The sequence below is a fragment of the Pundamilia nyererei genome, unplaced genomic scaffold, assembly GCF_000239375.1.
Source record: "Pundamilia nyererei isolate P.nyererei 1_Seehausen unplaced genomic scaffold, PunNye1.0 scaffold00158, whole genome shotgun sequence".
NCBI lineage: Eukaryota > Metazoa > Chordata > Actinopteri > Cichliformes > Cichlidae > Pundamilia > Pundamilia nyererei.
Genome location: NW_005187559.1, coordinates 523,639 through 539,557, shown reverse-complemented (window position 1 = coordinate 539,557; position 15,919 = coordinate 523,639). Strand labels below are relative to the sequence as shown.

At 43.0% G+C, this 15,919-nt stretch overlaps 1 protein-coding gene across 1 annotated transcript in view; it reads right to left on the bottom strand.

The window, feature by feature from the left end:
• The window catches only part of kcnt2b (potassium sodium-activated channel subfamily T member 2b), a 42,601-nt gene that overhangs the window by 3,581 nt on the left and 23,101 nt on the right, over positions 1–15,919 (bottom strand). Inside the window, exons 11-28 of the mRNA XM_005745378.1 lie at positions 14,952–15,116; positions 13,533–13,669; positions 12,932–12,995; positions 11,860–11,968; positions 7,487–7,595; positions 7,281–7,337; positions 5,592–5,744; positions 5,260–5,513; positions 4,577–4,901; positions 4,397–4,502; positions 4,145–4,317; positions 3,595–3,666; positions 3,376–3,510; positions 3,169–3,280; positions 2,346–2,447; positions 2,163–2,246; positions 1,952–2,080; positions 1,064–1,409 (exon numbers count right to left, since the gene is read on the bottom strand). Of these exons, the coding sequence (XP_005745435.1) occupies positions 1,064–1,409; positions 1,952–2,080; positions 2,163–2,246; positions 2,346–2,447; positions 3,169–3,280; positions 3,376–3,510; positions 3,595–3,666; positions 4,145–4,317; positions 4,397–4,502; positions 4,577–4,901; positions 5,260–5,513; positions 5,592–5,744; positions 7,281–7,337; positions 7,487–7,595; positions 11,860–11,968; positions 12,932–12,995; positions 13,533–13,669; positions 14,952–15,116 (2,632 nt within the window). The remainder of the gene's footprint in view (positions 1–1,063; positions 1,410–1,951; positions 2,081–2,162; positions 2,247–2,345; positions 2,448–3,168; positions 3,281–3,375; positions 3,511–3,594; positions 3,667–4,144; positions 4,318–4,396; positions 4,503–4,576; positions 4,902–5,259; positions 5,514–5,591; positions 5,745–7,280; positions 7,338–7,486; positions 7,596–11,859; positions 11,969–12,931; positions 12,996–13,532; positions 13,670–14,951; positions 15,117–15,919) is intronic.

Genomic DNA, 15,919 nt, shown 5'->3' with positions numbered 1-15,919 from the left:
GCTTTGTAACATTAAGTGTCATCCTGCTAGAAGCAGCACTCTTCTGATACACATGGTCAGCAACAATACTCAGATAGGGTGTCGTGTTTAAATGATTCTCAGTTGGTACTTAGGGACCCAGCCTGACTGAACCCCTGGTATAAGACAGGATAGATCCATGCTTTCATGTTGTTTAAACCAAATTCTGACTCTACCATCAAAATGTGGCAGTAGAAATTAAGTCTCATCAGAACAATCAACCATTTTCCAATTTTCTGTTGACTAAATATGGATAGTCCGTGGCCTGCGTTTCCTGTTCTTAGCTGACAGGTGTGGGACCTGGTGTGGACAGCAGCCAGAGAACTGCTGATATTATCTCTTTTTCTGGTGATTTTCTGTAAACCCAAGAGACGTTTGTGGAAGAAAATCCCATCAGATCAGCAGTTTCTGAAACTCAAAACACAGCCTGGCACCAACAAACATTCCACGTCCCTTCAATCGCCTTTCTTTCCCACTCCGATGCTCATTTTGAATTTCAGCACTTCCTTGGCCATGTCTACATTCCTAAAATCACTGACTTGCTGCCATGTGATTGGCTGATTAGATATTTGTGTAAACAAACAGTTGAACAGGTGCACCTAAAAAAAACTAACCACTGAGTGCAGTTTAAAGTAAGGCAAACGCTTACATAATCCAAAAATACTGAATTTAAAAAAAACCTGAATGTTTGATCCCTTTGTGAAGGAGATCCAGTGGCCATGTTGCTCCACTATGAAAGCTTACAGGTGTGCAGTGTACCTCCGTTTCTCAGTCTGATCCATCCCTCACTTGTCACACCACAAAGACAGTGTTGGAAAAATTTCTCAGACTGAGGCTTGTTACAGAAGCTGTGTCCACCTTTTACATACAGCCTCTGGTCCTTTTAGTATAGTTACAGACTTGGGGAATCGATGCCAAGATGCATTAAAGCTGTTTTAGTAGCACACGATGACCTGACACCTACTTGTCTCCCGTCTGTGTGTGCTACATCCACCACTCAAAAGCAGGAACAGTTAGATTCCTACACAAATTGCTGCAGACTTACTGAATCCACTTGGAGAAAGGCCCAAATGTTTCATCCTTGTCCGCACCAGCGCGTTGAGTTCCTGCCTCTCTGAGCGCCTGAAAAGAGTCAGTCTCTGTTGGCTGATCCTCTCTGCCGCACTGCCGGGTCCCCCTTTGGACCCGCTGGAACTCCGACCCCCCTTCCTGCTCAACCGCCGTGCCCACTGCATGCTCTTCCTCCTCAGCAGCGGGTGGTCTGAAGAGTGCGAAGAGGTGGAAATGGGCTCCGAGGATGTCGAGTTCCGGTGGACGCTGGTCCGGGATAACAGGGGCTCCCTGGGTTCTCTGGTGTCCTCGTAGTCCTCAACTGTGATAGATACCTGGGACTGAGACCCACACACAAGCAAAAGCTTACACTTCCTCATATGTGAAGTAAACCTGTTATCACGCTGGTCTCATTAAATCAGTTCTGCGGCAGTTCTGTTTTCTGATTTCTCAAAGCAAAGCGGGATTAACACTTTATCTTATTAGAAACAAATGATGAATAAAAGATAGATTCTTTGAATGTAATCACAAGTGTTTTTTGGCAAAGCTCTCAGTTCCCAAAGCGCCATGTTTAATATGCAGATTTCATTCAACTATGTCTGTTTCACTTCGCGGAAACACATCAAAACTAAGCTCTAACTGTCTTCACAGCTATCAGTGTCTTCATAACATGAACAAACAGGATTAGCATCAAGACAGATTCTTCTATTTAAACTAATCCAAAGGGAAAATTTCCTGACTGATTTTTTTATAGCGAGGAAACTCTTTAAAAGCAGAAAGTGTGTTCATTGCATGCAATCTAATAACCTTTAGATTAAAGTAACTGCAGTGACAGTCAGCAATTTCTTAGCCATACAACACCAAAACAAGAGGAGCCGCTGACCTCAGAGACCGGAAGCTTGTGGGCCTCCGTTCGGTAGATCCCTATGGGAATGTCTCCAGTGGACGAGCATAGCTTCTGGTAAAGCCTGCCATAGTTGCGGATCCACAGGTCGTCTTCTGTGATTTTCATCTAGATGACAAACCACACAATAATCAGCATCATAAGCAGTTACAGTCCAAACACAGTTTGAGCTCCTTGTGTCGCTACTTACTGCACAGAGGAAACCTGATCCCGGCATGGAGTCTAAACCAAGCAGCAGCCTGGTGATGGAGATCATGTAGTCCTTCACAAATGACTGGCAGGACATTCAAACAAAAAGTCAGTAGATATAGATCACACTCGGCACACTCAGGAGAAGGATCTTTGTTATTCAGTAAGAGTTTGTGTGAGAAACCTGGTAGAGGAGAGTGTCCAGCATGCTAACGCTAAACACCTTCCCAGCAGCGAAGGGCAGGCGGAACATAAAGACCAGGTTAGACCCCTTCTCCCTTTCCTTCTGGAGAACAGACACACACCATTGGATTACACAAGTCCCAAAGGCAATAAAACAATAGACTGTAATCACCACAATCTTTTTAAAATCTAACTTCTTTAAGCTGTTATGAAATCAAGCTTCCTTGACTTGAAGTTAGCGCTGACAAAGTGACATTCACTCTCATGGCCACATTAGACTTTCCTCTGCATCTGATTAGCATCTAATGTTGGATTAAACTCCCACCATGCATAGCAAAATCAAAACAAACCAAAAACAAAAAGAGGTTGGAAATCCACTAAAGGCCTTTTTCCAACTGTGAGCCGATGGCGTTCATGAGAAATGTAAATTTATCTCATCACACTGTTGTTTCTGTATTGAAATTCATTTTAAGACTTCAAGCAGTGACTAATTTACTGCTCTGTTGATTGATGTTATTGATGCCCAAGGGGGATTCATTAGCTTTCACACAGAGAACAACATTATCAACAACAACAGATATTAAAAAAAAAGCAAGATGTAATGGGTGAAAGGAACAAAAACCACAAGCTTACGATCAATCACACGTTTTACTCTGGGATCATTAGAGGAGCTGTGGCAAAAGAGCTCTGCAAATCAATTTATTTTGAAAGGCACACTAAAGATTGGCTTTCACACTGCCAATTTTTCCCCCTTATGCTGTTTGTTCCCTATTATAAGGTCTGTATTGAAGGAAATGACAGTAAAAGAAAATATGGAGTTTTACCTTTTCCAGTTTGGACAGAGCTAAAGAGTAGTGGTCTTTGACTTTAAACTGCATGAAGCGCATGTTGGCCGGGTGCGTGAGCTCTGTGATGATGCTCAAACCTGGGAACAGCCTGACAGGGGTGGAAACGAGAAGGACACACAGAGAGAGATATTAAAATTTGAAGCTAGTGTGTGAGATTGAAGAACAAGTTTGGGCAAAGCAGACCTGAACAGTGTTTGGACGTTGACGATGGTCTTTGCATCAGCCATATAGTCCTCCTCAGCAATCATGGAACTCTCCTTGTCAACCACCACCATGGTGTCGGCAAAAGTGATCCCACATCGCAGCAGACTGTCCAGACTGTGGAAAGAGAAGGAACGACGATTAAAAAGCTAAAAATAAGAATAAAGAAATAAAGAAACAAGCAGATTTGGGTTGTCTTACTTGTCGATAGAGCCCACTGTGTAGAACACCATGGGGAACCAGCAGATTGCCTCCAGGAAGTCTGCTTCGGGTCTAAACCAATCAAAACACAAATAGACTTGAGAGTCCCACCGGTAGAGATTTATACACACAATGATAAAGAGCTAACGTTCCCACAGTGACAGACCCCTCCTCACTCAGTCTTGAAAAATAAGGCACAACCAAACAGCCTGCAGATAAAGCTGAAAATAACAGCACTACACGGGAGTGACTCAGCTTTTTATTGCCTTTTTATTGGATTCCACTCTCATTTGGCCAACTGCGCTTGTGTACCAGCCACAAAACACGACACAGGATTGTGGAGAGCATTGTCCTGAAAGCATTCAGCGTTCCACAAATCATGTTCGCCGTGACCAGTTTTTCTCCTCCACTTTCTATTTACAGAGGGACTCATTCTGCCATCCTCTGCAACCTGTATATGAGACGCAGCTCACCACCGTGCTGACTTTGAAGCCTGAGTTTCCAATAACAGCCAATGCATCACAAGAAATAATAGAGATGTTGCGCTCACATGCTCTCCAGCAGGAGCACAATAGGGTTGAGCTCCTTCCTCGGTCGGTAGTAGGCCCGCAGCGGCACAATGAAGTTGTACAGACCATTCCCCGCACTCTCCGCAGAGACAATAATCAGCTTGTTTTTGAAGCCGTAGGAGCGGGCATCCTCGAAAGGGATGTGGTGACAAGCCTAGAAAAGGAGCAGTGATGGAGGATGATGGCTATGTCAGCGTAGAAAATCGAGAGAGCAAGTCATTTAAATTTCATACCTTGTCCAAGCGCAGGCAGCAGAAAGGCATCTTTTCTTGCAGGAGGTGGCACAGTGCAGGCGAGCTGCCGATGTATGGCGAGTTAAGCGGGTATCCCTTCACCCACCTGCAGCACAAGCCCACATTTATCTCTGAACTTACCCACTTCCACATGTTCCCACATTAAATCACTCTACTCACTCGCAGTGTTGACCCCACCAGTGGGCTCTCTCATCTTTGTCACTGTCCTCCTTGCCTTCTTCTCCTCCTTCGTCCTCGGACTGGTCTCCCAGAAGGTCAAAGGTGGGGTTGTTGACGCCGTCGACTAGCTCCAGGACAGGGGCGATGCTGTGTCGCCTCTCCTCTGTGGAGTCTCCCATGGCGGGAAGAGCCAAGGTGTTGGCACCCCCGGTCTCTGTTCTGGAGCTGCTTCTGCTTCCTCTCCCACTGCCAGGTCCTGCGCTTCCTGCATCCTGGCCTTCTGGACTGCTGTCACTGGAGTCCTGCAAGTCGATGGCAACTGTGCCTAAAACACACACACAGAGGATCTAAGCATGGATTCAGGTGTAGATCAGCAGTTTTCCTCATTGTCCACTAGGTGGTGTGTTTGTAAAACCACAGTTTTCTGGCATTATTGCTCTTGTCAAGTGTGATTTACTCCATAATAAAATAGATGGTAATTCCTCTTCAAATGCTATGAATGTTTGTTTTAATCTCTTGGATAAATTTCAAATTTGAGAGTGCATAATTCTGGCAGCTGTGACTGAGCTACTCTCTAAGACAGTTTAATAACAGGTTTGCATTTTTGACCAACACAGAAACTGCAAGCAGAAGGTCAGTGTGTAAATGTTACACAGTCTTTGTGCGGCGCCCATCTGACTGACCCATGCTGGCGATGATACTGTGGACTGGCAGGCGGGTGAGTCCATGGTAGATGCTTTGGTGCACTCCCCTGGCATTTCCTCCTGTGCCACCCCACGATGGCTCCCTTTGGCCCCTGACAAATGCTGAGTTCTCCTCTTTGGAGATATTGATGTAAAAGCAAGTGTCAGAGGCTCCCATGATGTGGCACGGACCAGGGTTTAACAGGATATTGGTTGTGTCCAGCCTACGTACTCCGATTAAGCACACCCCATACCTGCAGCCACACAGACAAGATCAGCTCTGAATTGTGCAACGTCATGTGCTTTAAAAGCTTTTGCAGATCATTGCTTACTTTTTGTGAGCGTGAAAGGAGGCAAAAGTGAAACTCTTCCCCTGGTATTCCCCAAAGAATTTGCTCTCTTCCAGACGGATGTGATGCACCTCATTGGCCGAGCACCGTCGGTAGGTGCGGTGCCATTGGTCCGCCGAGCATGCACCGCCCTCCCTGCGAGGAAAAATTTGGCCATGTGGGGAAAGACTGACCTTTAAAACATGTTACACAAAACATCCAGCTCTTCCATCAAGGCTGAGGAGGTAACATCTTATATCTCTGTCAGAGCCGCTGATCAAGAGCACAGCGATGCACGCATGGACACCCAGGCTGTCTGAACAATAGGTCCCAGATGAACACATTCGCACAGTTAGGAGGACAGCAGTTTACACAGGGGGATACGGCTTAAGACGCGGAGGCTAAAGAGGTGATAACAGGAAGCAGGGGTGTGGGGGCAGTGTGAATGTGGGAGGCTTGCAACAAAGACCGTATTACATAAAAAAGTGTTATAGCAAATTTACAGTTTACAGGAACTAAGTGCAAGGCAGGGGAGGAGGAGGACAAATCCTCGTCATGTCGCATTGTCGCAAATGGCATCACGTCCAGATATAGATGCAAACTTATGAAACACCCTGCTTTCGCATGTTGAACCATTTTGCTGAACTGTTAAATGTTTTCTGCCTTTTTGCAATTGAAAAATATGTTTATTGCACTCACTTGTGTGAGCAACATTTGAATAAGCTTTAAATAAGAAGCTGCTGGTGTAATGTGTAAGCTATTTATCTGACATTTTTCATTTAATTCATTAGTTTGTGTTTTTGTTTTGAGAGAAATGCTAAAAACATATAGCCTAGCCACAAATCTGCACATATTTAATGGTGTTACAGCTAATTGAGATATTTGAACACAACATCTGTGAAAATTCGCAATTAAAAAAATATTTGTACCCCACTCAAGTGTAGTGTTTCCCCTTGAGATGATCGATATAATTGTGGTAATTTTGCCTCTGCACACCACCATGATGGATTCCTAATGAAACAATCAAGATGTGATTGAAGTCCAGATTTTTAGCTTTAATTCAAAGGGCTTTTGCAAAACAAAATGCAACACTGTTCAGTATTTACAGCCATTTTTATACACCTGCATACAATTTCAGATGCTCAAAATTAATTAATTGGACAACTGCATGCTTTTCAGGTATTTTGCATTAAAACTGAAGGCAAAAAGACCTACAAAAGAGGCAGCAACTGAAGGTGGCTGCAGTAAAGGTCTAGCAGAGCATCTCAAAGGGTGAAACAGCATTTGGTGATATCCAGGGGTTTTAGACTCCCAGCAGTCTTTGACTGCAAATGATTTTCACCCAAACATTAAAAAAGCCTTATATCTAAAATATGTCATTTTGTCCAATTAATTTTGAGCCTTGGAAAAATGGAAAATTCCTAAAAAAAACCCCCAAACAAACAATCCAGATGTTTGTAAAATGTCTTGAATTAAAGCTGACAGCTTGTACGGAGGCAAAACTATGAAAAACTTAAGAGCAAAAACATTCCACTTCATGCGTAACCATGTAAACAAACACTGTTTCATACCTCACGTTTCCCTTGCAAACAATGGAAGTTAGCGCTATCTGCAGCACAGCATGCAAACTGTGGAAGTTGACAGAGAATTTGGGATAAGCTTGAGCACAAACGTGGGAAAAGAAAACTCTACCTGTTGAGGGCTTGAAAGGCTCCTACACGTTGCTTGAAGGCCTCTTGGTGCGCCGTTCTTGAAAAATAAAGATGAGTGACAGTGAAGAGACACGACGCAGCAGAGTTTGACTGCTTACTGCATTTTTGAATTTCGAGACTGCAACAGCGTACTGTGGACAGTTAAATCGAAAGAACGATAGGAAGAGAGAAAACAAGTGAACTCACTGTCCTCTAGAGGAGTGGATCAATAGAGTGATGAGAGTTGAGGTACCAGGGCACACACAGTTTAAAGCCAGCATGGCATACTTAAACTCTTCTTCACATACCACATGGTCTGTAAGCACAAAAAAGAGAACAGGGACAAAGGATGCATCTGCAAATCGTATTGTTATTTTTAAAAGTTGATCTTCTTCTTTTGCCTGCTCCATCTGACCCTATCGCTTTCTTCTGTCATCTCCTTTGTGGTCTTCCTCTTTTCCTCCAGCTTGGCAGCTTCACATTCATCATCATCTATTCAGTATGTCATCTATCCCTCCTCTGCACATGCCCTAACCATCTTCTCCTCCATCTTCTACCAGCATGTAACATAACAGCAAAACACTCAGTGACGCCTCGTGCCTGGTGGACAAGGGTATTATCTGCTTGGAAGATAAAAGTGATTGCTCACAACAGCTTCTTTTATTGATTTGCAGTGACCCTTACCTCCAAATGTGGACCACAACAGCACAAACTCTCACTTCAGGAGTCAAAGGTTGAACTTTTTCCTTTAATTGGTCAAATGTCTATAAATCGATGGATCCGGGTCAAAGATTAATAATCAGACCAACGTATTAAATAGGAATATTTTCATTTGAATTATGCAGTTTTTCTTCATTAACCTTTTTCCCACCACATGTGCACACAGTCCAAATCCAGAGCTTGGAAAATATGTTTTGTTTATCCAACTAACACTTCAAAACTCAACGATATTCATCAGACAATTACATGAAACACAAACAACACATTTAGGCATTTAAGGAGCTGCAAGCAGCAACTTTGCGGCATTTTTTCTTTGCATGCAACACATTCATTCAAATTATTATTAATTTTCTGCTAACCAGAAATAGTTTAGTTTGATGTTCATTTAATTATCTGCTCAAAACACTAAAAAAGAACATTTAAATAAATATGGAAGCTACTCAGGAGTTTCACTGAACTTTGTGCTAAATAAATATTCCCAAAGAAAACTGTTGGTTTTATTTACTTTACCTTTCCTTTAAACACGCAAAATGTAGCGTGCATTTTACATATTAGACTGTTATTGTGGCTCTATCCTTAACATTAAAGGACACGAGCGCACAATCAAATGTCACTATCTCACATTGGAATATGTCTAAATGTCACCTGACGTCTGTCAGCGTCCCCGTTGACTCAGATGGGATCAATTTTATGTCGCTGCTCGGGTTTTTTCTGTTTGTTTTGGGGGTTTTTTGGGTGGGGGTGAGACCTGGCAACAGGCCGGTGATTCAGTGTCAACCCCACTGAGCCACGTTCCACTCACGTCATTGAGCACTTAACGTAGTGCTGCCTGGGTGCCAAGCGAGCCAAACTGAGCAAACGCAGATGCCTCGTTTACCTGTTGCTGCTCAGCATCCTCTTTGAAAGAAAAACCAACAGAGCGATTAATGTTTTTTGTAAGTCAATCAGAGCATCCATTTCTCCTGCTGTGTAATTCTTGATTGCATTATCGACAGTGGTGAGCACACGGGCATGTTAAGGTCCTAAAGTACAATTTGTGCACTGTATCATTGAATAACCGGTGAGAAATGTCAGATCCCGACTCAACTCAGCCGCTACTGTGAGAAACAGGAGGCCAGCTATGATGTAAACGCAGCTTGTGATAAAGTAGCAGACTTTGTGTTTGTGTGTATGTGTGTGCCAGAGGCTGAGCAGGTGAGAGACGTAACAATTGAAACTGCTGATTGTGAATATTCTGCTAGAGAAGTAGTGTTCTTTCGGCTCAAGACATCATGATGCAGCTCACAAACAAACACACTGTAGCATCTTGCTATTCTGCCTGTGAAGTCCTTTCAAAGCAGAAGGTTTTATAGAGCAACAAGCATCTGAAGCCTCCTGAGCACAAAGACAAAAACACTGATGTTGTTTCTACAGAGGATCAGTATTCATTATTGTTAGACATGCATTCCTCCCTCTTTCTCTCTCTGAGTCTCTCACACACACATTTCCCCAGCTCCCAGTGCACGGACGTGGTTGCCATGCATCAAACTGAATCTTATTTTTCCAATATTTAATTTCCAGTGTCCTTCTCGCACCTTTCCTCAACACCGCCCCTTCGCTTCCAGTTTCCTACCCTCAAGCACGGCCCTCCTTGCTGCCCTCTCTCCTTCAGGTGCCTAGACCCAGACCAGGAGTGAAACCAATTACTGACACTAGAACACCGCACATGCACAAACACACATAAGGACACACTTTTTGCTTCCTGTCATGCTGACTTTGAAGGTCTTGGTTTTCTATTACAGAGAGGCATTAAAGGTGTAATCCTGTTTGTGCAAATGTGCATATCTGTATGTAAATGTGGCTATTGGCTCTCCCTGCAAGAGTACAATTATAACCTGACCACAGGTCGGCCGGCGAAGCTAATTAAATCAGTCGGCCTTTATTGCTTGTACAAGTCAGCTGCTATCAACACCATGCGGCTACAATAAGTTGTGCTAATCAGGGAAACTGGTTATTGTCATTAAAAACAAAAACCTGGACAGTCTGGATCCAATTTTTTATTATTATTATTCAGATACCTCAGGGGTTTCCTGGCCTGCTCCAGCATCATACCCACAGATCTATAATGAACCTTGAGCTGTTTTTAATTCACTTTTGCAAATCAAATTAAATCTTGTATCTCTTGCTCATTAATGCCTCCCACACTATTGCTTAGTGAGTCTATTCTAAGTAGTGTCAAAACAGAGCATCTGTACTTACAGTAATGCGCATGTGACAGCATGCTATTTGCTCTCTGAGTCTATCTACCAGGCCTTGAGGATTCGAGGACGTTAAACTCGATTTATTTTGAAGAGTCGTACCTTGTATACGGCTAAAGTCCTACTCAGAACTCAAGAATTTTGTATTCAGCACTAAATATTTGATACAATACTCACATCACCCAGTGCTAAATCAATACTTTGAAATGATTAAGGAGGATTTTTAAACTGGATTTATGTGAAATAACACTTCAAAGCAAGTCATAGATTTTACAGCAGCTAAACTCTCAGCACGGGAACGGGAGATTCACACTGCTTAGCTCATGAATTTATCTTTTTGCTTATAAAAAAAAGGCCAACAAGGTCTGATTGTGCCAGTGTGGAGTTGAACCTGCGCTTCACGAGAATTGCCTGTGGTAAGAGCTCTTCTGCCAGGTTAGCGTAACAGCAGACCTCATCAAATGAAGGGGATTTTCTTTGCCAAGGTAGCAAAGTAAAACATTAATCATTGATAGAGACAGCTGGGATGAGGGCGGTAAGCTAGAATTGAGTCTGACTTTCTCCAGGGCTGTAGGCAGAGAGATGTGTGAGATAGGAAAGGGTGAGCTAGCGACCGAGTGAGATAGAAACAGTGGGAGAGAGAATGAGAGAGAGAGTTTGGGTCCTCTTCTTTCACTCACAGATGATTGACTGGCGTCTTCTGTTGAGCCGGAGAAGAAGGGAAGCTCTCCAAAAGGCAATGTAAAAACTCACAGAAACCCTCAGAAGGCTTAAAGCCAAGCTGTGCCAATCTGTCCGGCACTTCTTTAGAGCAGGAAAGGACAGAGAGCTCTGCTGCTGCTGCAGCCCGCTGATAGAAAAAGGATCCAGATTTAGCACGACAGTTGTTGACGCACACTCGAATATTGTGGTGAACTTTCCAAAATGAGCATAATGTTCTCTGCGGAAGCAAAGTAAAAATGCTTACCTAATCGTCTGTCTTTTTAGACAGCTACGCATCATCACCGGTGACAAAGCAATTCCAGTCACATTATTGGGCAAAATCAACTGTCAAATTGGACCAGGAGAACACACACACAGACGATGAATATAACAAAACCCTGAACACTTGAACCCCACAGCGAGGGGGCGTGAGGTGGTGGTGAGCGGAATGACAGTGCCACCATCCACAGAGCGTGAGGGGTCTCTGAATAGCTACCATATGCTATGACCTCGGGGTGACGGTGGCTCAGGAAGTAAAGCAGGTCATGTACTAACTGGAAGGTCGGTGGTTTAATCCCTAACTGCTCCCAGTCTGCAAGCCAAAGTAAAAATAAACAGTGTGTGTGACTGAGACGTGTTGTATAAAGTGCTTTGAGTACTCAATTAGAGTAAGAAAAGCTCTTTATCAGAAGCAGTCCATTTGCCTTTACCAGACATCAACCCGTGGGAGATGTTTTAGATGTCCACTAAATGAGGGAATACCATTTTGGAAGAATGCTCTTTCATCCATTAGAGTTCTAGAGAGACTTGTAGAGCCAATGCCATCAGGTACCATTTCATTATTTCCTGCATCCTGGTGTGATCAAATAATAGTAGCTGCATTCAAATGACCAATAATTTGATTTCACACTCACTGCCCACCTGCAAATTTGACATGGAACTTGTTCTCAGGCTTGAGAATCTGGACGTAAAGGGGGCAGTTTGGAGCGAAGTCTTTCACCGCCCATGCTCGAAGGATGGTCTGGTGATCCTGAGAAAATTAGAAACAGAGAGTAGTGAGATAAATGGAGTGGCAGAGAGAGAGAGAGCGTGAGAGTGCAACAGAGGGAGAAAAAGAGAAAGAAACCCATCATTAGCTCGGCTATAATAATCCCCTTAAAGCACTGATTGCATGCAGCAACTGAATGGTCCGTGCAACATCTCAGAGTAATAAAATACTGACATTTTATGACAGGCTGTGGCAAGAGCATGGAGAGAGGGAGCTCAAGAAGACTAGCCCTGAGAGAAATTTTGAAAAGTCAGTGAAAGGAAAAACAGGAGTTTAAAGCTGCGCGAGGCTGCACTCTGACACAGCGGCGCTCTGAGCTAAAAGGTTATCTTGCTAGAATTTAGTAACAAGGAAAAAACTCAAAGTAGCCGTGGCTGACAGGCACGTCAGTTTGCGGGTACTAACAACAAACCAAAGAAATGGCTAAACTGAAATTTCAACTTCACGGATCAGTTGGGTGAAAAATAAGGGCATCGTCGCTGCATGTTAATGGAAGAATAACTTCCGTGTCAAATCTCGTGGCTCTCCAGTAAAAACTTGTTGATGTTTTTCACGGAAATGCAAAAATGTCAGCCTCGTGATGAATGAAAAGGTGTGCTAACAATTAGCAGACCTTGAAAAGTCCAAATGAGAGAGTCATGCTCGATTGCCTGAACGCTGATATTTTAAAAATGAGATAGTGATATTATTCTAGTAATACACCAGCTTACAAGATATGAATATTAAAGAGTTGCTCTGTAATGTCAAGCACGTTTTTCTCTTATTCCCAGTTTTAGTTCTTTTGCACTGCAATTAATATGTTAGGGGAAATAATCGAGCTAGAAATGAATGCCAAGTCATAAAAAGCTGCTACCAAAGAAAACTGCTATTTTGCTAAGTCTGGTTATACTGATGTTTTGCAGTGTGAGGAGTTGTGGCAATACAGGAAAGTGGGGAGGCACGTACAGCAGCAATGCGGTCCACTTCAAACCGGTTACTGAGGATAAAGCAGGCCTCAGCATCGTCCATCCTGGAGGGAGTTAGTACAGCATGTAGCATTGGGAGTGCCGGAGAGAGAGGGAGAGAGAGAGGGGGAGAGAGAGAGAATTGGGGAAGCCATGAAACACAGGAAGGAGGGTGTTGTCATGTTATTGAGCGAGAGGATAAAAGAGGAAAAAAGTGGGACAATAGAACAACAAATGTACCAATGTGTCTTTCAAGCCCACGCCATTTAAAGATGAGATAGCAGGAGGCGAGGAGACGGGGAGATTAAACAAACAGGCTTGTGCTCCTTTTTCTTTTCTTTCTCTGTGAAGCTAGCCTAGGGTGCTGCGTCTGTATTATCAAAAGCCAGGGGCCAAACAATATGCAATATGACTCAAACCGCAATCACAGCTGCTACTTAAAGGCTTGAAGGTGCTACAGGTATTAATTGCGAGTTTGAGCTTGCAGACGCGAGGGCCTTTCATTTCGAGGTGTCTAAACTCAGGTCTGTTGTGGATTTCTGTTTTTCGAGGCTGGATTGATGTGATGATAATAATAGTTTACTTCAGACTCAGCGACTCACTTGGCCCTCATCAGGTCTTGGTCTTTGAGGGCAGATCCTTGCAGATAGATGACTCTCTGGGCCCACAGGGGGACATGAAGGATCCTCCTAACTTGGACATCCATCTCCGCGGGGCAAAGGATCACCACATAGTAGTCCTACACACACAAACACATGGGAACGGGTGTTAACCTACATTATAACCTATATTTAGGTAACACTAACTGAGGAAATGCTGTCAAGCTTGCCATTGAATTGGAATTTAGTTAGTTATAAATGTTTTAATGAATGAAATCCAAATTTCCAAGTACGCAAAAAAATGAAAATACATCAAATTAATTAGATCACAGCTACACTAACCACTGCATAATATATATACTGTTACATTATTGGATCCTCTTATCAAAGGAGGCAAATTAATGAAGTTGGCCTATTTAAAACTATGGAAAATGCATCTTGACGCATGCTCAATCAGCCAGGTAAGTAAATCCCTAAAAGTTGATTCAGTTCATCTGGACGTAATGTTTTTAGTTTGAGAAATGTTTTCATGGCTCATCTAAGTCTTCAGTCTCAGCTGACTGCAAGTTTCCCCGAACTTATAAACAGAACATTTGCATAGTAATTGAAACTAACACCACTGAAGGAACAATGGGCTGTGAGGTTGTTTCTCCCACTGAAAACACTATGTCCAGATGAACAGGATCAACCTTTGGGGATATGGAACTGTTTTTCCTACTTTTGTGCTAAACTGCTCAGATTTCCTTATATAGTACATCTAGAGAGTATTCACAGAGTTTCACTTGTTCCCTATTTTATACCTTAACCAACCTGGTGGATCTTGAGAGGTTCAGCAAAGAAGATCGAGAGAAACTCCCCAAAGTAGCGGCGCCCGTGAATACTTTTTGGTACATGTTATTTTTTGTTGTTGTTGTTGTTGTTTTTTACATTTTGCAATAAGTTCAAGCAATTTCTTTTCACTTTGTCATTGTGGAGTATTGTGTGTAAATTTGTATGGTCACCTTAGTGTAGCGAGGTGAGCTAGAAGCACTGCTTCCAGGGCAGAAAAAGCCATTAAGAATAAAGTGGACAGGTGCAAAAACTGCTTATCTCAAACAACAGAAGTGTGAATAACGCAAAGCCACCCTGGTAGAGTCCTAGATTTAGCCCCAAAACTATAGATGATATTTAGAGATATTTTATTCCCTTTAAACCCCACCTGTGGAGCAGACCAATCAAAATAACCCCCAAAGAAACAAATAAATATGCACACATTCATTCAAATGAATAAGATAGCGGTTTAATTTTTCCTACTGAAAAGTTCATTCTCTGCCTTAAACTCAGTCGACCTGGCACCTGGAGAGGATCATTACAGACAACAAATGTGCACACACAAGAGCCCCCAACCTCCCCCTTGTCCTACTTAAAACCATTTGGAGAGACCTGTAGCCGGGGGTGAGCGAAGAACTCATTGAGGAAGTCCATGAGGAGGTCGATCTTGAGACAGCTGACACACAGAACCACGTGTTTCTCCGTCTGTGCCCTGTAGCGGCTGTAGTTTCCTCCAGACTTCTGTCGTTCCATCCACAGAAAGGCCAGCTGCTCAAACTGCATTGAGAAAAACATCCATCACATTCAACAGATGGAAACTGGATTAAGTTAGCCTGGATACAGGGAGGAGCCAGGTGGTACATGAAAAGAAAACAATGCCTTGTACTATATAGTGTTTCCATGTGATTAGAGAGAGTGTTTGAGGGGAATTAAGACAGGTGGAAGTTAGTTCAGCATAGCGAATGAATGGAACATGATAGCGGATATTAGCATGGGAAGGCAGGGCATGGAAATAACAGTAGGCTTAAAGAGAGCTCCATAGAGAGACTTTTTTGTTGTTTTTTTTTGTCTGAGCTCTGGAAAGTTGTGCGAATAAATGGGTAGTTTGAGGTTTTAACAGATGTAAGAGTGATCTACTTTCTTGCAGATTTCCACAGCAAAAGAACAAGCTATTTTACACCTGACACTTCATTCAGTCTGAGGGGAGAAAAGGAGCATTTATTATCCCGTTTGTTCCCCCGGTGATTCCAGCAGGTCCAGAAAGAACTATCATGATGCAATTTTGTCTCACTCCATGTAAGCAGTTCTCCACAAAATCATGGTTGATACTGTTGTTGGTCTGAACACACATATTTTCACGATTTTTAAGTTTATCAGCCACAGTCACAATGAGTCTCCGATGTTTCTGGCCATACACCTACATCTATCAGATTTCAATGGGCATATTTCATTAGTGTGCAGTTTTTCTCTATGAACTAATCATTTTGGCCCAGATAAATGTGATCACCTTTATGTTGAGATAATGTCGGCTTATTAAAGGGTAAAAGCATCATCCAGCTACAACAAATGTGTTTTATTTC